This window comes from Perognathus longimembris, chromosome 1 (assembly GCF_023159225.1).
Source record: "Perognathus longimembris pacificus isolate PPM17 chromosome 1, ASM2315922v1, whole genome shotgun sequence".
NCBI classification, from domain to species: domain Eukaryota; kingdom Metazoa; phylum Chordata; class Mammalia; order Rodentia; family Heteromyidae; genus Perognathus; species Perognathus longimembris.
Window position 1 is genome coordinate 104,243,387 of NC_063161.1, and position 22,953 is coordinate 104,266,339.

The window sequence follows — 22,953 nt, forward strand, 5'->3', positions numbered from 1 at the left end:
CCAGCAAATGACATAATATTAATCTTTCTAATGGCTGTGTGAAATGCCATTGTGTACAGGTACTACATTTTTGATCCACTCATCTATTAGGGCATTTGGGCTGTTGCCATAACTTGGCTATGTGAATCATGCAGCACGGCCATTATTACAGTACAGGAGAGGTATGCTTTTATACCTTCTGTGTCCACAAGGCATTGGTTCTAGTCCCTCCTGAAGATATCCAAATCATAGGATACTCAAGCCTCTAATGTAAGATGGTATCATATTTTCATAAAACCTATACATACCCTTCAGTAGACTTCAACTCATCCCTAGATGCCTTACAATGCAGTATAATTGCTATGTAACTAATTGTTATGCTATATCACTCAAGGAGTCATTGCAAGAAAATAGTCCATGCATGCTTAGGGAAACTCAGTTGGTCGATTCTGTAGACATGGATCCCACAGCTATAGAGAGCTACCTACACCACATCAGTTATTAGCAGGGCTATCACAGCCAATTCTACCTTAAAAATGATGTCTTGGGAATTCTGTAGCTGGTGAAATAGCAGTCTCTCATTCCAGGAATATAGCTTAGGGATTCTCCCAGTCCCTCTGAAGCCCTGCTGTCAAAGCCCTGATCCAACCTGTAAAAGCCTAGGGGATCTTGGAAGATTTGTTGTCTTTACCAGGCCTCTAGGGCTCCATTTCAGAAGTCACGGAGAAAACATAGGAAGCCTTCACTCTGCTGCTAAAGTGGGAGGGAGGGGCCATCCTGCTCAACATCTCCAAAGACGGCCGTCCTGTAGCACCTCAATGACCCCAAGGACAGCACCAAATCTACTCACAGAGAAGAGGGCTCAGCAAGGATACAGCCTTCCCACAAAGTGACCTAATACCTCTGCAAATTCCAGGACCCAGAGCAAAGCTGGGACAATGGAGGAACTGCAGGGAAAAGCTGGTAGTGAGTTCTCCCTACAGCCCATCTGAGTCTCAGAGGGGAGAGAGGGCAGGCTCCTCAACCCCCTGCAGGGTGGAAACTGTGTGGTTCTATTGCCCCCTTGTGGCCAGAAGAACACCATGGTGGGGAATTTGAAGTTTTCCATCTAGAAGATTTCTTCAACATTGCCTGGTGTCTGGAAACAGGGAATAACTCAGTCACTACTTGGAGGCCCAAGTAGTGGCTTTTCAACTCAGGAAGAAGGTAGAAGGGAGCAGTCTCCAGAATAATCCACTCTGCCTCGCAGGCTTCCTAAAACAAGACTGTGAGATGGTCCTTCCCAATCAAGATCTCTATTAGATGATGAAATCACACAGCTGTCCAGAGTCAGAGGAGACTAGACACACTTGGCAACAGTATTATCTCTGTATCTCTTGCTTATAAGAGATATAGAGATGTAGCACAATGTCAGTGATAGCAGTCAATGGAAGTTCCAATTCCTTCTGCTGAGCAGTGAACTCTGTCATACCCCGCTTCCCAGCAGGGATGTGCCATGACTTTGCCAGTATTGGGACCCCAGTGGAGAACCAGGGCAGGAGGCTATATAACTTTAGCACCTCCAGGGGTCCAGAAGACTGGGAGAGTAGGTAGGGTCATCAAGATGCAAACAGGAAAGGAATGAGCTTGTCCTACCATGAGATCGGGGACATAAGGGGAAAGGGATGCTTGCAAGCCATGGCCTTCACACCTGCTCTCCCAGCCTGACTTCCATTACCTATGGTATGGTGGGGTTTTCTGGGCACGTGGTCATTTAAGTACAGAAGCCACTCCTGGGCTTACTTTCTTAGGGGATGGATGGCCAAGGCTTTTTCACTGTGGATCAGATAAACTGAAAGCCTCAGACATACCCCCACTTCTCATCTGTGTGAAGAAGAGACCTGATTGGCCATCAGGTGTGGCTAGCCCAATGAGGCTGATCCACATGGTTTCTGGGTTACTTATAATATTTTAAATCATTGAACATAGAGGAGACTCAGGTCCCACTGATGAAAGGAAGCTTCATGAGAGGGAATCAAGCCATCAGTATCCAGAAGGCTGGATATATTTTAAATGAATGATACCTGAGAACAACTTGATACTGGTGAGCTATCAAAATAATTAGCAAATAAGGCATTTGTTCTGATTTCCATGTGTAAGAGTTATAGCCATCTCTGTGTTTCTATTCTTGACTACCACTTCTACAAAACTGGTTTGGATTAAGGGAGATGCTAATCCTTCCTGGTTATTGCTTTCTTCCTGTGCTAGTCAGCTTTCCATCACTATGATAAAACATACCTTTATATTGTGAATGAGCATGTGAGACAGAAGATGTGGTGGTCTAACTACCCACAAGCCTTTGTGGGGAACATTCGCAAGGGACAGGCTTTGGATTTCAGAAAATAAAAGAAGATTCAGCAAGACTACAAAGGAAAAGAATGATCAAATGTCTCAGGAATCTCAGCTCACAGATCATTGGAAATATCTCTATCTAGCTGAAGAGAAAGGCTATCAAAGGAGAGTTGGCCAGCCTTTGTCAAAAGAAGCAGCTGATCAAGCCTTAGCATGAAGAACAGTGTAACACTGACCAAGCTTTGTCTGAGAACCAGTGTGGTGTTCAGTAGCTCCCATTAGGAAAACAAGATAGCAAAACAGTAAATTCCATGACTATTTCAAAGAAAAATGAAAACCTCAACTCAAAAAGCCAAAGAAGAATATGAACAAATATAAGATAAGTGCATTTCTAAGAAACAAGAATTTGAGAGGAGGAAAACATGAGAGGCCCAAAGATTTAACAACAACAAAAAAGAGAAGGAGTTCAGAATATTGAGCAAAAAAAAAAACCTAAAAGACTGGAAAAAAAGGCTAACCAAACTTTAATTTATAATTAGAGTATCTTCTTTAAGAAAGACAATACAGAAAGTTAAATTAGATGTTTTGTCCTTAAGGGTTACATTGTCTGCTGCCTGCTGGGTTCTTTTGTAAATGGGACAGGTGCCTCCCAACAATGAACTAAATTTGTCAACATAAAACTGAATGGCTAAACTGAAAATACTTTTGTTCATGTAAAAGAAAATGTTCTGTATATGTCTTTTTAGGAAGCGTTAAGATACTCAGCTTAGGAAGAGGAAAGGTTTATTTGGCTGTTTTGGAGGCATGAGTCCATAGTGAGTTTACATGCTTACTTTGAGGACTGGAGCAACACATCATGATGGAAGCAAGGGGTAGAAGAAATTGCTCACCTCACGGTGGCCAGGCAGTGAAAAAGAAGGAAGGGACTGAGTTCCAGTATCCCCTTGGAGACATACCTCCAATAACCTAATTTTTTCCCACTAGACTCACTTCCTAAAGGTTCCACCACTTCTCAGAAGTGCCACAAGGTGGAACCATGTCTTTGACACCTGCTTTTAGGGAACATTCTAGATCCAAACTGGAATACTTTTTATTCTTATCTACCTTTCAGAACCTAGGTAGGAATTAATTTTTAAAATCTGATTAACCCACACATCTAGGTTATCCATTTTCATGTTTCAGTCAACATGCAAAGCAGTACAGGATCAGAAGCAGGTAGAGAAAAGTTCACTGATGTTGAAATGACAGGTCCTGGGTTCAAAGTCTGCCTCTACTGTGTCTGTGCTGTGTTCTGCACTTCACCTATTCTTCCTTGTCTTCAAAAGATTCTGTTGTCTTCAAACAGTTCTCAACTTGAATGCCATCAGAAGCCCCTGGAGGGCCAATGAAGCTTCTACTGATTACCCCTTACTTACAGATTCCAACTCCCCAGGGCTGGGGGGGCCCTTGGGAGTCTGCATTTTTTAGAAGCTTCCTGGTGGGGTTGAAGCTGCTGGATGTGGATCTCACCCTGAGAACACTGAGTTAGAACATGTCAACATTCTGTTGGTTCCACTTTGTATTTTTAAGTAGAATTAATAATACCGTCTCAGTTCACTGGCATGATCCAAACAGAACAAAGCAACCATTCCCTGGAGGCTCCCCCAACATGTGTATAGCCTGGTGGCCCCATATCCTTTATTTCTAAACACATAGCAGTACCTGATGCCTGAAGCAAATGCTTAGGCCCATGTACCTTGCCAAGTGCTGTCTGTCCTGCCCTTGGCCCTAGGAGAAGCAATGTGATGTCAGGAACAAGAAGCTAAGTGTTTGAATGCCTGCCACATCCAAACCAGCCCCACTTCACAGGCTCCCTGAGCTTTCTGTGAACTATCACGTGTCCTATGTCATAAGACTATCATCAGAATCACATGGTTACTATACTGGAAGTAGTGAGTGTGGCACAGAGTCTCTAAGAAGTGCTCAGTACTTGCCCACTGTTGCTAGTTTCTTAGTATCTTGTGAAACTTAACCTCACCATGGAGACAGTTGGCATTCCAGAGAGGTGTTTGGATGTGTGGGGGGAGTGTGTGTGTGTGTGTGTGTGTGTGTGTGTGTGTGTGTGTGTGTGCCAGTACTAGGGCTTGAACTGAGGGCCTTGCATCTTCTAACACAAAAAAAGGGGGACAGGGACGGTGGAGGGATCTTATCTCTAATTAACCACCAAGAAGCTTAAAGTGGAGCTGGTGACTCAAGTGATAGAGCAAGAGCCTTGAGCAAAAATGCCAAGAGAGTACCCAGGCCCTGAGTTCAAGCCCTAGTACTGGCATGCACGCGCGCGCGCACACACACACACACACACACACACACACACACACACACACGGTAGCCAACTCCACTCCAGCCCAAAGTAAAGAGCCTGGCACCAAAATGTGAAGGGCAGTCGGCAGTCAACTACAGAGGGAAGGAACTGAAGCAAAAGAACAGAACAGAATGAAAGCTTCAAAATATGCACCATGTTCTCAATTGAAGACAGAAACTCATAAAAAGAGGCGGGGGTGGTGGTGGTGGTGTTGGAACAGAATGAAAAAAAAAAGGAGAGAACCTTTCAGCAAATGGTCTGGACAGAAGTGGCATGGCATAGAGGACTCGGAGAAGAAACAAAGTATGACTCACAAACAGTTAACACTGGACTTGATGTTGAGCAGCTTGCAGCCTTATTAGACAAGAGTCTGAGATTCTTACAGAATATAGGTACTGGGAAACATTCTTGTTTCTGGCGCTCTCTGTGTGTGGGGACTCCATCATGCACAGACATTCTAGACCATGGGCTTTTAGAAGGTGTTGTAGCAACACTGAAACCCAGATCGTTAGGCCCATTAGAGGGGTCCCTGCATTGTGCAGTCTGTGGGGACACAACAATATGGAACTTTCTCACTGAATGATGACTGGAATACCCAGAGAGGAGAATGTCTGAATCAGGGATATGGGAAGTTCCGTGCAAAAGAAAAGATCCATATGACCATCTGGGCATGGCTCCAGGACAGGAAGAACAAGAGAACTGAGCCATGGAGTGACGCCTTCTCTGGCAGCAGTGCATCTCCCCAGGACTAGATAACCGAAAGTTCCAGAGAGTAGCACTGGTCTTCAGACAGTGTAGCACTGCCATCGAGTTGTCTTCCCACATAACCTGCCTTCTGGTTGCTAGGGAACAACACAAGGAAAATAGGAAGCCAAAACAACACATTCCCGGCAACTCAGAAGGGACTTAGCTGGAGAAGGGAAGGCCTATCAGCACCGATGAAAACCTTCTATGCATAGACTGAAACCTCTACATCATGAACCAAATGAAATCTTTCCTCTTTCCGAGATGATTGTATCAAGAAGTTTGACACGGTAGTAGAGAGCTGACTAATACAACCTCAGTAAGCACAGCTTGTGCCCAGATCTTGATTTCTAAAGATCATGCCTCTCATCAAGGCCTCAGGGTGTCTGATTGAATAATTTGGTGGGAGAGAATGAATCAGCTGTTTGTCAGAGGGAAAGAAAAATGCTTAGTGTACATCAAAAGGACACTGAAGCCAATTGGAGAAGCATTAAAATGTAACAGTTAAAAAAATTAGTAAAAATGCCAATTTTGAATTCGTACTCAACAAAAATAAATGAATGTTATTGAAATTTTGACTAGGAGCTATAGTACTTTGATTGCTTCTAAATACTTCCCACCAAATCTGTGTTAATTACAAAGGACAAAGGGAAGAGGACTCTATTTCCAGTGGGGAGGCCTGGGCATCACCTCCAGCACGAAGCAATCAAAGTGAACCCTGCCAGTCATTCACACTTTGCAGGATGGCCTGAGACAGGGGTGACATTATTTCTATGAGACAGCAATAAGAAATATGGACTGCAATGCTAACATTCTGTTACTATGACAAAAATACCTAAGATAAATCAGCTTTTGGCTCATGGTTTCAGAGGTTCAGTACTAAATGATTTGACCCTGTTGCCTTTGGACCTGTAACTGTTCAGCATATCATGGCAGTAAGATATGGCAGAGGATACTTAACTCACGGCAGCTGGAAAGCAAAGAGAGAGAGGGAAGGGGATGAAATCCTCACATTCATATGAGGACAAGTTTAAGTGATTTAACTTCCTCCCACTAGGCCCTGCCTCCCAAAGGCTCTACCACCTCCCTACAGGGTCACAGACTGGAGCCAAACCTTTAACATATGGACTTTGGGGGATATTAAAAATCCAAACCACAGCAGAAAGAAAACACCCTAAGAGCTCAAGTTGGGAACTGCTCTGGATTGCAGATCAGGTACACCATTCTGAGCAGAATCCTTTCACAATAGAGGGCAGTGTTGGAAACAATTAGAGAAACACAAATTGGCTTGGAGGGTTAGAAAGCAGTGATTCACCTGGTTTTCACTTGTCCTTGATCACTGACAATTCATACTCAAATACTTGGGTATCATGATGGAGCATCAGAGCAAGTGACTTTGCAATAATTCCAAAGGAAAAGACGTTGTTCCCTTATGCTTCCAAAACAATACTAAAAACCAAAAATTTGATGTGTGGATATAGAGGAATTCAAAGAGCCAACAGGACCACCATTTGGCCTATGGCAGGTGAAGGACTCATGAGATGGTGCTTCCTACTGCTAAGGAAATAAGTAAGAGAGAGCCCATGTGAACAAATGAAAAACTTGTTGACAAAGAAATAGCAAAAGTGACCGGAACTTTAGTTTTCCTTTGCAATGAAAAGAAATGATACCTTAACCAATTAAATCAATGAATAACATTTTAAGCACATTCCTTTGGGATTGTAGTGGGTAGGGGTCCCTAAAAGAGAAATTTGAAGAGAATCTGCTGGCAACGTTGTCTCTCAAAAATAGAGATGAGGCAGGATGCCAGTGGTTCATGCCTGTAATCCAGTTAGGTTGAACAAGAAAGTCCCTGAGACTCTTAATCAGTCTCAAAGGTGGAAGTGAGTGGATGAACCTAGAACAAATTGTGTTAAGTGAGGTAGCCAAGCTCAGAGATACAAATGGAAGCTTAGACACAAACAGTGTGTGCTTTCTCCCCTATGCAGTTGTTAGATCTCAAATACACTGGGTCCTGATAAATTACACAGGACTCTAGGTATTCACACACAGTGAGACCAAAGGAGAATACTCTTAGGGGAGAAACATATGCATCTGATTGTATAAAATAATATTTATCCAAATGAACTCCAAGAAATAGAAACAGTTTTTTTTTCTTCGCTGCTGTTTTTGTTTTCTTTTATTTTTGTCTTGTTTGTTTGTTTAACTCCCTTTGGGCGGGCAAAGGAGGGGCAAAGGGACAAAGGGTAAACAAATGCAGCATTGGTACTCACTAGACACTATGTTGAAAACGAACTATACAACTTTTGGGTGAGGATGGGAGGAAAAACCTGGGAGTGAGCGAAGGAGTGACATTATCCAAAAAGAAATGTACACTTTACCTGATTTATGTAATTTTAATCCCTTTTTATGTCACCTTTATAATAACAATAAGAACATTTAAGCTGGAAGTGGAGCTGTGGCTCTGTTGTAAGGAAACTCAGTGGTGAGAAACAGAGAAGCCACCACTTAAGAGGCCGAATTATGAGTCTTTATTGGAGAGCCAGAGGACTGCTGGTGGACTCTTGTCTCAAAGACCAGCAGCCCCCAGTGCAGCTAGCACAAAGCTCATATAGGCCAAGACCACATAAGGTGTGGAGAATAAAACTTTAGGAAAGTGTTCTACATAAGCAAAGCAAACCAGACGAGGACACTTTAACCTAGAAGTGTTAAATAAAAACAAACCATCTGGAGAAACAATCAGGGAAAATCAAGGGCCAATTATCCAGGGGAAGCACAGACCCAGTCTCCTCACTTCATCTCAAGGGGTAGAACACCAGCCTTGAATGAAAATAAACTGTTAAGAAACAGCTCCCAGATCCTGAGTTCCAGACCCTGAGTTCCAGCCCCAGTGTATGCATGCGCGCGCATGCGCGCACACACACACACACACACAAACACAAACACACACACACACACACAATGGGATGGAAGTATGGTTTTTTTTTAATTCTTTTTGGGGAGGTGGTGCTATGGATCAAAGCGGTAGAGCACTAGCCTTGAGCGAAAAGCTCAGGGACAGCACCCAGGCCCTGAGTTCAAGCTTCATGACTGAAAATAATAATAATAATGGATTCTTTTCTTTAATATCTTATTTATTTGCTTGATTGCTTCGGTAGTTGCTGAAATCGGCTTGTTGGGAGAACACTGCTTACACTCTGGTATCACTCAGCTTCCTGTCTTCGGAAACAGGACCAAGAGGAGACTCCAGATATCCCATTCCCGGAGAGGCCTTTGAGAGCCAGTGACCTTCCTTAGGCCCTCCTGTCCACCACACCTCTGTGGTGAGAAGGTGGATATAAGAGAGGATGGCACCTGGGCCTTGAGTCACCAAGGATCAGACAGATCAAGAAGATTGACTTGGGGTGTATTGGGGCTGAAGCTCTACTGGGTAAAGCCACTGAGAATTCAGGTTTTATTTGTTCCTGATACAAATGGAATTTGAAAATAATAAGGCATTACTAAGTGGAAGGGTTACAGGACCCTTTTAAAATTGATGTATACTAATTGTACACATCTATGAGGTATAATGTGATGATTTGAAGCATGTATACATTGTATAAGCACTGACTTGGTTAATTATCATATCCCTCACCTCATACATGCACAATTTCTTTTTTTAAAAAAAATTACTTACTTATTGTCAAAATAATGTGCAAAGGGGTTACAGTTTCATACATAAGGCCATGGTTACATTTCTTGTACTATTTCTTACCTCCTCCCTCATTTCCCTCTCCCCCCTCCTCCTTTTCCTCTCTCCCCATGAGTTGTTCAGTTGGTTTACACCAAATGGTTTTGCAAGTATTGTTTTTGGAGTCGTTTGTTTTTTTTATCCATTGTCTCTCAATTTTGATATTCCCTTTCACTTCCCTAATTCTAACACCAGTATATACAGTATTAAGGGTACTCAGATGAGATACAGTGATAGCACCAGGACAACCACAGGAAGGGGATACAAGAGGATCATCAACAATAGAAGCTACGGTTTCACATGGAATGTTGAAAGTAATTACAACAGCAATATTACAGTCACTTCCATAACATGGAGTTCATTTCACTTAGCATCATCTTATGTGTTCATACAGGCATAGCTATTGGGCTCTTGTGATCCTCTGCTGTGACTAGCCTAAACCTGTACTAATTATTCCCTATGAGGGAAACCATAGAGTCCATGTTTCTTTGGGTTTGGCTCACTTTACTTAGTACATTTTTTTCCAAGTCCTTCCATTTCCTTACAAATGGGGCAATGTCATTCTTTCTGGTAGAGGCATAAAATTCCATTGCACAGTTTCTCTGTGGTGACAATATTGAGAGTCTTCTAATTTTTTGAAAAACAATATATTATTGTTAGCTATATCACTGATATGAAAACTCTTTTTTCTGTGGCACTGTGGTTTGAACTCAGGATCTCTAATTTGCTCAGCTTGCTTGCCTGGCTAGTATTGTACCACTTGAGTCTTGCCTGCATCTAAATTTCTGCTGGTTATTTTGGAGATGAAGTTTCATAGACTTTTCTTTCCAAGGCTGGCTTTCAAAGCATGATCATGCAGACCTCAGCCTCCTGAGGAGCTAGGATTACAGGCATAAGCCACCAGTGCCCAGTCACGAACTTATTTCTTTTCTTTGACTGTAACTTTATACCTATTGACCAACTCTCCCAAGCTCCCTTTTACCAGCCTCTCCAGCTTTTGATAATCACAATTTTACTATCTGCTTTTAGGAAATAACATCTTTTAGATCTCATATATGAGTGAGATCATGCAGAACTTGTCTCTCTGTGCTTGTCTTATTTCACTTAACATAATGTTCTCAATTTAAAATCATGTGGTTACAAATGGCATGATTTTATCATTTTGGGGGAAATGTATATTCCACATTTCCATTTATCTGTTGAGTTCATATCTTGGAGAGCACTGTTGTAAACATGAGAGTACAGAGATACGTGACATATTGATTTCATTTTTTTTAGGCAGTGAGATTACGATAGCATGTGTAATTTTATTTTTAAGTTTTCAAGGATCCACCATTCTGTTTTCAATACTAGTTGCATTAATTTATATTTCCACCAACAGAACGTCACCATGTTTTTCTCTGTATCCTTGCCTGAGTTTGTTATTTTTTAGTCTTTTGCAAAACAATAACCGTGTTAACTTGGTGAGATGATCTTATTGTGGTTTTTATTTGCATTTCCCTGGTAATTAGTGATCTTGAGTATTTTCTTTCATATATGTATTGATATATTTGGAAATGCTTTATGAAATGTCTTCTTAGAACTTTTGCCTAATTTTTAAAATTGATTTTTTTCCCCTATTGAGTTGTTTGAGCTCTTTATATATTCTGGATTTTATCCCCTTAAAATGAATACTTTGCAAACATTTTCTCTTTCTTAGGCTGTCTCTTCCCTCTGTCGGTTGTGGGTATAGAATCATTTAAGTTTGATGCAATTCCATTTGTCCATTATGCTTTTGCTCTCAAAGCAATCTTATCCCCTTCAATCATATTTTAAAAGTTATTCTCAGTATGAAAGAAAAATCTAGGAAATATGGAAGTGTAGGATAGTGATCACTGTTACGATCTAATGAGTAAAATCCCCAGTAGGTGCTCTGACTAGTGCAGTAACCTAAGACCACAGTGAGTCAAGCTCACAGAGAACCCAACTGCCTGTGTGGTGCTGGCTCATCCCAATGAAACCCCAGCCCCCTCCTTCCTTCCTTCCCTCCACTGAGCTGCTCCTGAAAGGACAAAGGGATACATCAATGATTCATTGGTGACTCAGGGGATATTTTCACACACACACACACACACACACACACACACACACACTGACTAAACGATCCAGAAGATGCTGAGAAGGAAAATTAAAGGAGGTCCTGCCTCTCTGAGGCCTCTCCCACAGACCCATCTACTGGCTCTCTCCAGCTGCTATTTTAGGTTCTGTATTTTCTGCCTGTTACCAAGGAGGCTCAGAGGCTGCTACTGATGGCCTTCTCACTCAGTTTCCATTGGCCTTGATGCATAGTGGGAGGGCTCAGAAGCTGTCAGACCTAGGAGTAAATTTAGATGTGGATTTGGTTCTACATCCCTCTCTTCTCTGAGTAATCTGTTCTGCCAAGTTTCCCCCTTTACACTCACAGACCAGCCAATTACCATGAAAATCAGATGAATAAATATTGAAGAGAATGTGTTCCACATCTATTTTGGTGTCCTCACAGCAAGGAAGCAACTTACATTTTTAATTAAGTTTTTCATTCCCCTTTTCTTTTAAGCTCAAACTATCCTCCACAGGATCAATTAAACTAGATAATCAAATCCAGCTAAAAGACCCCCCAAAGAGCAGTCATTAGTCTGTTTGTCATAACAAGGGTTCTCAACTGGCCTGCAAATCTCTTCTCTAATAATAAAATATTATAACTAGCACCACTTTAGGACTAGTTTTTGTAGCCATCTAGTTTAACAACATTATCATAACTCTATTACTTCAGTTTCTCCACCAATTTGATACTGGTTTGTGAATGGATAGTAAACTCACTGTTGGTGGTTCACATCTCTTCTGTCTTTGGTCTATAAAGATGAAGTAAACAGAAAGGTAATTAATCTTTATTCTATAGGATAATTACATTCAGCTAGATTTTACTACTTTGAGACTTTAAATACCACACATTTCAACTGAAGTATTTTTATTTTCTTAGAATTGCTTGATAAATGTCTTTCCTGTTTTCTTTCATAATTCCCTCCCTCCCTCCCTTCCTCCCTCCTTCCTTCCTTCCTTCCTTCCTTCCTTCCTTCCTTCCTTCCTTCCTTCCTTCCTTCCTTCCTTCCTTCCTCCCTCCCTCTCTCCCTCCCTCCCTCCCTCCCTCCTTCCCTCACTCCCTCGCTTCCTTCCTTTCTTCCTTCCCTCCGTCCTTCTTTCCTTTCTTTCTCCTTTTTGTGCCAGTACTGGAGCTTGAAATCACTCTTGCACTCTTGCTTGTTTTTTTTCATTCGAGGCTGGCATTCTACCAAATGAGCTACACCTCCACTTCCAACTTTTTGCTGGTTAATTGGAAATAAGTGTCCCTCATATTTATCAGCCCAGGTTAGCTTTGAATTACAATCTTCAGATCTCAGCCTCCTTACAGTTGAGACCCACTAGTACCTGGCTTCCTATTTTCCTTTAGAGAACCACAACTGAATTGTTGGACAGCCAATGAAAATAGGTAGAACTCTGGGCTAGTTTTGTAGCAATGTACATCTAGTGTTGCTCTACATGAGTAGGGTGTGGCCATTTTCTCAGGTAACCTCAGAGGATTTTCTGTTCCTAACTATGAAAGCCTGACTTGGTCAAGCATTCATCAAGCGCTTATTGCACACCTAGTGTATGCCAAGAACTGTGCAGGCACTGGAGGACAGTGTATTAAGTAAGACTGCTACTGATACAGAGATAATAGTCTAGTAGAAGAGAGAGGCAAATAATAAAAAAAAATCAAACAAATGAGCATGTTAGAGAAAAATTAAGTCAGAATAAAGAAATAGTGAATATCCAAGAGTTTCCATTAAAGGCAAAACAGGGAAAGATTTCCTAATAAATCATTTAATCTTAAATATGCCTAGCTTATATAAAAAGGCAAGTATAACTATATCACCTTGCTACCCAAGCTAGATAAGGACATACAAGTAGAAAAGCAACAAATGCAATTACAACTTATGAACAAAGATCAAAACAACCCTAATAGAAAAAGAGAGAGTAGGTTACACTGAAATAGCTCAATTGGGAGAGCATTAGATTGAGGAAAAAAGTAGGTGTCCAAACACAACTACTATTCCAAGATAAACAGTGTTTATGACAAGATCATCATCTCAGAAAAAGCTATCTGTGGAGTCCTCCATATTAAAGGATTTAAGAAAATTGCCACATTATTATCTCAAAAAATGCTGAAGAAATGTGAAAAAATTCAGTAACAACATATGATAAAAATAATATGTAGTTTCCACCAAAGCAGAGATTTTCTTTTAAACAAGAACAAGACACATACAAAGCAACAAAGGAGATGTTTGGATTTAGTACTTTTTTTTTTCTTTTGGCTGATTCTGGGGCTTGAACTCAGCGCCTGGGCACTGTCTCTGAGCTTCTTTGTGCCCAAGGCTGGCACTCTACCACTTGAGCTACAGCACCACTTTTGACTTATTTTGAGCAGTTCATTGGAGTTGAGAGTCTCACAGACTTTTCTGCTTGGGCTGGCTTCAAATTGCAATCTTTAGGTCTCAGCCTCCTGAGTGGTTAGGATTATAGGTATGAGCTACCAGAGCCTGGCTTCAGTACATATTTTTTAATAGATAGATGGACATATGAATGAATGATTAAAATCACTTAGGCAAAGAAGGATCATGTACCAAAAGCCTACTGCAAACTATCTTCCAAAAGCACTCCTTTTCATACTGGACCAGGAAAGACACCCTCTCCTGGACAATGTTTGAAGGCGCTCTTGCTGCAGTGGGCAAGAACAGGTATAAAGATGTTCTTGGGAAGCAGAGACACACTGTACAAAAGCAAGACCAATGTTCTGGCAAAACTGCGGGAATCACAACATTTCTGGGCACCAGATACACTGCAGTGTTTTTGAGAAAAAAAATTAAATGAAAACAATAAAAGGCTTTGCCACCAAATTGATACATACATATGCAGCTGTGGGTTCAAGTGGTAGAGTACCTTCCTTGAGCAAAAAAGTTCAGGGATAGTGCTCAGGCCTTGAGTTCAGGCCCTAGGACTGGCACAGGAAGGAAGGAAGGAAGGAAGGAAGGAAGGAAGGAAGGAAGGAAGGAAGGAAGGAAGGAAGGAAGGAAGGAAGGAAGGAAGGAAGGAAGGAGAAAGGAAAGAAAGAGAAAGGAAAGAAGGAAAAAGGGAAGGAAGGAAGGAGAAAGGAAAGAAGGAGAAAGGAAAGAAGGAAAAAGGGAAGGAAGGAAGGAAGGAAGGAAGGAAGGAAGGAAGGGAAAGAAAGAAAATCAAAAGAAAAACATGGGGGAAAGATAAGAGCATAAAATTTATAGGGGATACCTGATAATCTGCTTAAGATATACAATTAAAGAATTGAAAAATCAGGGGCTGGGGATATAGCCTAGTGGTAAGAGTGCTTGCCTCGTATGCATGAAGCCCTGGGTTCGATTCCCCAGCACCACATATACAGAAAATGGCCAAAAGTGGCTCTGTGACTCAAGTGGCAGAGTGCTAGCCTTGAGCAAAAAGAAGACAGAGACAGTGCTCAGGCCCTGAGTCCAAGGCCCAGGACTGGCAAAAAAAAAAAAAAAAAAAAAAAGAATTGAAAAATCACATCATGAGATATCCCTCTACTCCTTACTCCCATAGATTAGCAAAACTAGGAAACACTACCAAGGAAAAGCAAGGATTGGTGTCCTCTTACAGTCTACTATGTGCTCCTGAGTGGTAGATAATTTAAAAAATGCAAGTGCAAATCCTAGTGAAATTGAATGTATGCATTTCCTCTGACCAAATCTACTGCTGACACCTGTCCCAAAGACACTCCTTAAGTACAGAAAAAAACATGCATAAATTACAGAGAAAAATGATGCATAAAGTGGCAGACCCCCTTAGGCTCCCTTCACTGAGCACTCAGTAAGTGATATGTAGCATGTATGGACCCCTGGCACTTCACCCAAGTAATGAGCCCCTACAGAGAAAGCATGTCAATGCATCTCCATAACACTTTATCCTCAGGAAGAAAAAGAATAAGGTAAAAGGGGCTATGTTGGCAAATTTCTGAAAGATACAAAAACATACAGATAGAGAGTTGTGTGTGTGTGTGTGTGTGTGTGTGTGTGTGTGTGTGTACTTTAGGTGAGCTAGAAGAAGTGATCACATTCATTACATTCCATCTTTGGGGAAGCAGTTGCCTTGGTGGGGATGGAAGAGGACCTATGCAGAGACAGCTGTTTCCACAGTTCCAGGAGCTGAGTTATGCAGGTACCTTGGCAGGAACCCCTGAATTATATCAGGCAACTCTGTTCTACCCACCTTTACCCTCCCCAACACAAAGTTAAAATGTATTCAAGTCCAACCAAACACTACTATTTAAATAATTGTACTTATTTTTGGTTGTTTTCATTTTATAAGAGGTTTGAAAAAGGAACAATGGAATTTACTTAATAGTAAAGGTGATTTAATTGCATTTATTAAACTTAACCATAACTGGACTATGCAAATATATCCACTAACCAGAAAATGGACAGTTTAGCCAAATGCACAGAATTGTTGAGTGATATTAAACTTCCAACTCAATACCACTAGGCATTAGCTCTCTGAGTTGGAAGATAAGAGAGTAATTAGTTGGGGGAGGGTTGCTTATTACTCATCACATTTTATAGAGTACAAATAAAATCTCAGAGACTCAGCTTTTAGAAATATTTGTGATAAATATTAAAAGCCCAGGAGTCTATTGAACTTTGTCCATTGTGAATGTACTGTGAAGAAAATTGTTCTTTTTATTGGTTTTGTCTCCATAGTTCTAGACAGCCTTTTTTTAAATTAATTTTTATTGTCATGGTTCTCTACAGTCTTTTTTTCACATTTAGGTTTCAGTTTCAACTGAAGGTGCTTTAAAATATGATATGAGTAGCCAGGTGCCAGTGGCTCATGTCTCTAATCCTAGCTACTCAGGAGGCTGAGATTTAAGGACCACAGTTTGAAGTCCAGCCCAAACAGGAAAGTCCATGAGACTTTTATCTCCAATTAATCACAGGAAAAGCCAGAAGTAGAACTGTGGCTCAAGTGGTAGAGAGCTAGCCTTGAGCATAAAAGCTCAGGGACAGTGCCCAGGCCCCGAGTTCAAGCTCCAGGACCAGAAAAAAAGATAGATAGATCTAAGATATGGACCTAACTTTTTTTTTAAGTTTCCATGTAGTAAATTGACATTTCTGTATTTATCTTATAGAACATGAAAGTCAAGGCTTTTTAGCCTGGGCTATGATAATCTTCAAAATTTTATTTGTCCCATGGGGTACTGACAAAGGATAGCTGTCCTCAAGCACTGGCCATAAGGCTTGGGTCCTCTGTCCCTGGCAGTTGCTTGCAAGTGGGGGACTAAGTATGGTAGTTATCCTTCAAGTACCCATTAAGTAGACATGCTTAAATATAAGTATGACCTTTACAACAAAAAAAAAAACAAGTGGATACGAGCTTGTTAGACATCCTCTGCTCCCATGCCTCACCGTGCCTTCAGGGTCCACCAGTAGCAGGTGCTTGGCCTGACCATTATGCATGCCAGTGAGGACAAAGGAGCCAGGGTTGGTAGTGCTCTTCCTGACCAGGAAGTCTCCATCTTTCTCCAGCAGCCCCTCAGCCTCCTTCCTGCTCATCTCTCCCTGGTACCAAGGCTCAGCATCCAACTCCTCCAGCATCTTGGCATCTGGAGCTCTGGGGGAGACAGGGCTGATGCACTCCACAGAGGCTGCCTTGCTCAACATGGGTCCCAAGGACTGGTTCTTGAGAGCATCTTCAAAAGGTTCTGTCAACAACATTTGTCAGCAATGAGTCAATCCCAAGAATGAATGATAAAAATATAGTGTGAAAGATGAACATGCAAACACAACTCCTCAGGAAAGGGGGATTAGAGAAAAATAATGAGCTGTTCATATCACAAGACTTATTATAACAAACATTTAAAGCACAGCCCAAATTTGAGCATAGCTGTCTCCAGTGAGTCTGCTTTCCCCAGACATCTGGGAGTGGTAATTTGTGACATGGCTTTCAGCACAATCTTTACAAAGGTAGAATGACTTCACTGTTGCATACTTCAAAAAGCTACAGATATTTCACACCATCTACTTTCCCTGGACTATTTGTCAACCTCCTTAACAAATTCTGAATAAAACTTGCCAATAGCAAAAGAAAAGAAACACCACAAGGCTTTGACTTCATGCAAAACCTAAGGCCAATCTACTAACAGTTTGTCTCAAAATCTTTGAGTGCCTCAAGTATGATGTTTTTGGGCTAGAAGCCATTTCATCCCTTGACCTCAAATGCATCTTTTACTGAAGGGAAAAGCAAGGCTTTATCCCCATTGAAACACACTTCTCACTGTATGAATGGCAAGATTGCTGTTCTAACAGCAATAAATAGCAGTGGCAAAAGAAGTCACCAGGCACATCTAATTAGATTTCAATGCTTAATTTTCCAGTATGGTGATACGGACAAAAGCCCTGAAAAGCACACACAGGGCCGTACAACTGTAAAGTATGGCTGGCTGTGAGGGTTACTTAGGATTATGTGACATAACCCCTAAAGACTTTCCCCACAGAGTAGGAATGGGTTTCTGCTAGCCCAGTTACCTCTTCAGAGCCCCATTGTTCCTGAGATAGAAGTTTATATTCTGTAAGTACTTGATGGATACGGTAAAGTTTACCAAATTTGGGAAATATTAGTAGAGGCTGGAAAGAAAGTGAGAGAGAATACAGGGACACAAAAACTAGATAGAGAAAATATGTGTGAGAGAGATGTATTGTGATTTCTTGGTCCTTTGTTAATCTTGCTTGTTAGACTGAGACCTAGATGAATACAGGCCATCTCATCTTTGCAACCTTAGTAAGTAATACAATAAATTAGTGCATCATGGCCAATTAATATTGAGATTAATAGATTAATGAATGCATTTATTGGTATATGTCATTTGTCTCAACACATTAGCAAGTTTTAAAGAGCAAAGTCAATTCTAAAACGCAGAGAAAATTGGTTCTACCTCTTGAGTACAAGAGGTTTGTAATCTCCAAGCCTTCACTGAGCCCAATCAGAGCCAAGGAAAGTACAGCTAAATCATAGGCATTAAGCAAAACCCTGCTAGCAGAAAATTCAGTAATTGCACTTAAGCTGAAAAAAGAAAGGCAGTGATTTTTTTAATTCTGAAGAGAAGGAAATGATAGACAAATGGAAACCTACTCATGTCAAAGAGGTCCTTCCGTGGGCTGCTCTCTGCACTGCTGGCTGTGGCCGACAGGGCCTGTGCTGGGATGTGCTGGGTATTGACGTAGGTGGGTGCTTCTCCCATGGGGGCTACATTTGCTTTCCCTTCTGGCATGCTGTAAATGTCCAAGGATCCTGCAATTTAAAAAAATTACTTTGAGAATGGCAAGAGGGCTACAATACCACTCAGGTTTCTGTAATTGACCTACCCAGCATTCCATGCGGGGGATCTTGAACCAGCCAATAAGAGCACACTTTCTAGACATAACCGCTAGCTATATTGTCCTCTTTTAGCCTGCTCCTACTGCGTCTTGGTTAGGGTGTTTCTCAGTCTGTCACATCAAAACTCAGACCTGTCAGCCAATGTTGTGGTCAATATCAGGATGTCCCAACTGGGAGATGTTCCAACTCCTCTTTTTTTATTACAAAAACAAGTCAGATCAAATGACTGAGCAGAACCACAGACTTAGTTTAGCAACTCTCTTTTTCAAGTATCATTGGAGGCTTTGTGAATTATAAAGTGTCTCCCAATGGACAGAGACACCTTCACTACAAAATAGCTACTACTGCTGACCTGGATCTAAGGAGGAAATCTTGTCTGAGTGCAAAATCAAAAAGTCCCCACCTTTGAGGTAGCAACACTGTCCCCATGGGACTTTCTGGGGGGCAAAATGGGTACTGAGCTGGGCCTGGAGGTTCGGGCAATTCTATCATCCAAAGATGGCTTTAGAGGCATTGCTCAAGAATATTGTTCTGGATTTTTCTTTCGTGTGTGTGTGTGTGTGTGTGTGTGTGTGTGTGTGTGTGTGTGTGTGTGTGTGTCTTCAATTCACCCACACAAATTTGTCAGCAAGAATGCCCTGGATGGTATCATTTCTGTGTCTACCTTAGGGTACTGACACTTTGGATATCTTTTTTTTTAAGCTTACATTAGTTATAAAGGGCAGGGTTTCATTTGTTACATTTCCACACAATTATAATGTGTTTTTTTTTTCAAGCTCTCTTCCTCCAGACCCTCCCTCTCCCTGACCCTCTTCTTCCTTTCCCAAAAAAATTTCAACAGATTTCATTGTTCTATTTTCTAGTTGCAAATAATCTGTTTCAACCATATTCAGCCTCCTTCAGCCTCCTTTTTAGTTCAGCCTCCTCTCACCAGTGTCCTCTGCCCACAATGGCTATTTCTTTTTTAAAATCATATTTTGATTAGCCTTGCGTAGCTGTCAAAGAGGTTATCATTTTTAAAAATCAGTTTAAAAGTACAATGCATCTTAATGTCATCCCTTCCATCATTGTCTCACCTTAATTCTCTTAGTTTCATAGGATATATTATGAATATTATGCCTGTATCCTCCCCTCCTTTCCTCTCTTCATTCCCCTCCCTCTCTCCCTCTGATGTCCCCCAAATGTCTTTCAAGTGCCAGTTTCCTGGTTTTTATTTGGTTGGACTGTTTTTCTAAGGAATTACGCCTTAATTGTAAGCAATTCCTTCTGCCTGTAATCATACTTCAGTCAATTCATTTGTGTACACTTGCATACAACCCCATATGTGTTTATTTGTACACTTATTTATTTTTAAATTTTTATTGTAAAGGTGATATACAGAGGAGTTACAGTTACATAAGTCAGGTAATTAACACATTTCTTTCTGAACAGTGTCACCCCTTCTTCATTTTCTCCCAGATTTTCTACTCCTGACTCCCCTCCCCAAGTTATATAGTTCATTTCCAACATAGTGTCTAGTGTCACTGCCAAGTCTTTGTCCCACCATTTCTGTGCTTCCCCTTTCCCCCCCCAATCAGATAAACTTATATACAAGACAAAGAGTACAGAAATAAAAAATAGCAACAAAAGAGAATATAACAAAAGAAAAAATCCACAAGTAGTACAATAAAAAATCTCTTGTTTCCATTTCTTGGAGTTCATTTTGATAAGCATCATTTTATATGATGATATACACATAGTTATTACGCCCTTGTGATCTTCTCCTAAGAATATCCTCCTTTTTTCTCAATGTATGAATGTTTAGAGTGCTGTTTAATTAATCATGTCAAGTGTAATTATTTGTCTTTTACTCTCCATTAGGTTTACTGGTAGATTTAGAGACACCTTCTAATGACTACAAATGAGGGAAACTATGAAGTCTATGTTTCTTTGGGTCTGAGTCATACTATATGATCCCAACAGGCCTGGAACTCTGTAGATAGCCCATTTTTATCTCAAATTTGTCTTTGCCTTCTGAGTACTGGGATTACTAGTGAGTACCACTGTGTATGGATAAGAATCTGGGATTACTAGTGAGTACCACTGTGTATGGATAAGAATAGGATGTTGTGCTAACAATACTTCACTGGGAAGTACCACCTCAAAAATTTGGAACCTTATTTTTGCTCTTGTCTCTACTGTTTAGGATGCTGTTTCTGGATTACCTGTCCTTGCTTAGAAACCATTACTTACAGTTTACACAGTTGTATGTAGTGCAAACAAACAGGCTCTTGCCTATAATATTAACCATTTAGGAGGCTGAAAAGTGAGAATCCTAGCTTAAGTCAGGCCAGTTAGACAAATCTGAGAGAGTCTTAATTCCAATTAAACAGCAAAAAGTAGGAAGTGGAGGTATTATTCAAAAAGTAGAGCTTTAGCCTTGAGCAAGAAAGCCAAATGAGAGCATGAGCATGAGACCCCTAAGTTCAAGCCTCAGTACTGGTGTGTGCGCTTGCACACACACACACACACACACACACACACACACACACACACCAAACAAACCAACATATAAACAAAGAAAATAGAATTATACAAACTAATTTCAAGAAAGAAAAGGTGAAGAGCTCCATCCTTTTTGTCTGTCCTTTCTATCCTTCCAATTGACCAGTACAGCAGGTGCTGAGTAGGACAAAGGGGCACAAGTCCTCGTGACACCTCAAGTTTATGTTCATTTAGAACAATACCTACTGGCGAATTTATAAAGGGCATTCTTCTTTGTTCTCTGGGAAAGTGTGTTCATTTCTTTTAAAGGAGAGCTTGAACTTTAATGTGAGTTATAAGTCTTGTGTTCCAGACAGTGAGTGTATACCAAGTTCACTCTGCGCTGATTAAACCTGCTATATTTCCTTGTACTCTACTTGCTGGGGTAACTAGAATATACAATAATGTTCTATTATTAATTAAGTGTAAAATATTTTATCATAAAGCAAACAGCTAGAGGAAATAATGTCTTCTTTGATCTTAAACAGTTATATATGTATACATGTACCAGTTATGTTATTTCAATACATTTTAAATAGATATAAAGCAAAGAAGACCAGCTAATAGTGAAAAAGTGCCTCTAGCAAAATTATAATCATGATTTGCTATTTCAATAACAGTTTTGAGGCTGAGCTGTGGTTCTGGTAGCTTCAGTCAGGTCATCATATTTTTATTGACTAGGTCAGCAATATGGATCTTCTTTTGGCTGGGAAAGGCTAGAAATGGAATTCTTATTTACAGGAAAAGGTGGAAATTTTTATTATCACTTGCTCCCTGGCAAGAATGGCTATAACAAAAACATAGGTCTTAATATTGAACCTGTAAGAGCTTGAATTTATACTCATGAGGCAGTGAACAGATGCATCTCATTCAGACCTTATGGACTTTATAACAGGACCTATTAAAAGAGTGGTGATAGTTCTTAAGAAGGGAAATAGGTGAAAATTTAAAGTGGTCTCTAAAGGAAAGATGGATTGATGATTATTAGATAATTGGTAGATGGATGTAAGAAAATTCAGGTAGGTCAGAAGATAGAGAGCTAGATAATAGATAATAGATGGATAGATGATAGATATGTAGATAGATGATAAATAAGTAGATAATAAGATAAAAAGAATAAATACACTATATATAAATAACTAGAAAACAGAGACATGAACAGTTTACAGTTCTTAATTGTATATAAATTATTATAGCTACATCTTGGTATATCTACACTAGATATATACAAATGTAGAATATACAGTTATATCTAAATTAGATTTGGCTACATCTAAATTATTTTAGGGTGTGATATAATAAGCCTGTGTTATTTGATTTCCTAAGACTTGGACATATCTTGTAAAAGTACAAAGGTGAGAGTCTCGCATTGATCATTCTCACTGTTCCATCAATCTCAAGTCTGGGAAGGTGCCTATATTTCTTCTTGAAGTGGGAGGGTATAAGGAGGAATGAGCCAAGAAAAATCAGACAAGCTGCATCTGAAACCTGGGTACTAGTTTTGCTGGGGAACATAGATTTTTAGTAATGAATCCACTTCCCAGGTGCTTCTTCCATTTCTAATTGGAACTGGCAAAAGTCCTCTTGGGATATCAGCTCCTCAGCCAGTCCTGGCAAGTGAGCTGTCTGGCCAGAGGAAGTCTTCTAATGGTCGGTCTCCAGGCAATAAGTGCTGGCAGGTCTCAGCTACACCCAGCACTACAAGAGATATTGCAAAATTTGTGCCCATGGATACACAAAGACAGATAGCTGTCATCTGACTTCTGTGGTCTAGTCTGGAATCTGCAGTGCCCCTCCCAGCAAATGTTTGTAGGAGCTTTCTCTGCTA

General features: G+C 40.6%; 1 protein-coding gene across 1 annotated transcript in view; it reads right to left on the reverse strand.

Annotated features, from left to right (window-relative positions):
- The window catches only part of Shc3 (SHC adaptor protein 3), a 153,504-nt gene that overhangs the window by 5,427 nt on the left and 125,124 nt on the right, over positions 1–22,953 (reverse strand). The window contains exons 10-11 of the mRNA XM_048351966.1: positions 18,357–18,515; positions 16,634–16,929 (exon numbers count right to left, since the gene is read on the reverse strand). Of these exons, the coding sequence (XP_048207923.1) occupies positions 16,634–16,929; positions 18,357–18,515 (455 nt within the window). The remainder of the gene's footprint in view (positions 1–16,633; positions 16,930–18,356; positions 18,516–22,953) is intronic.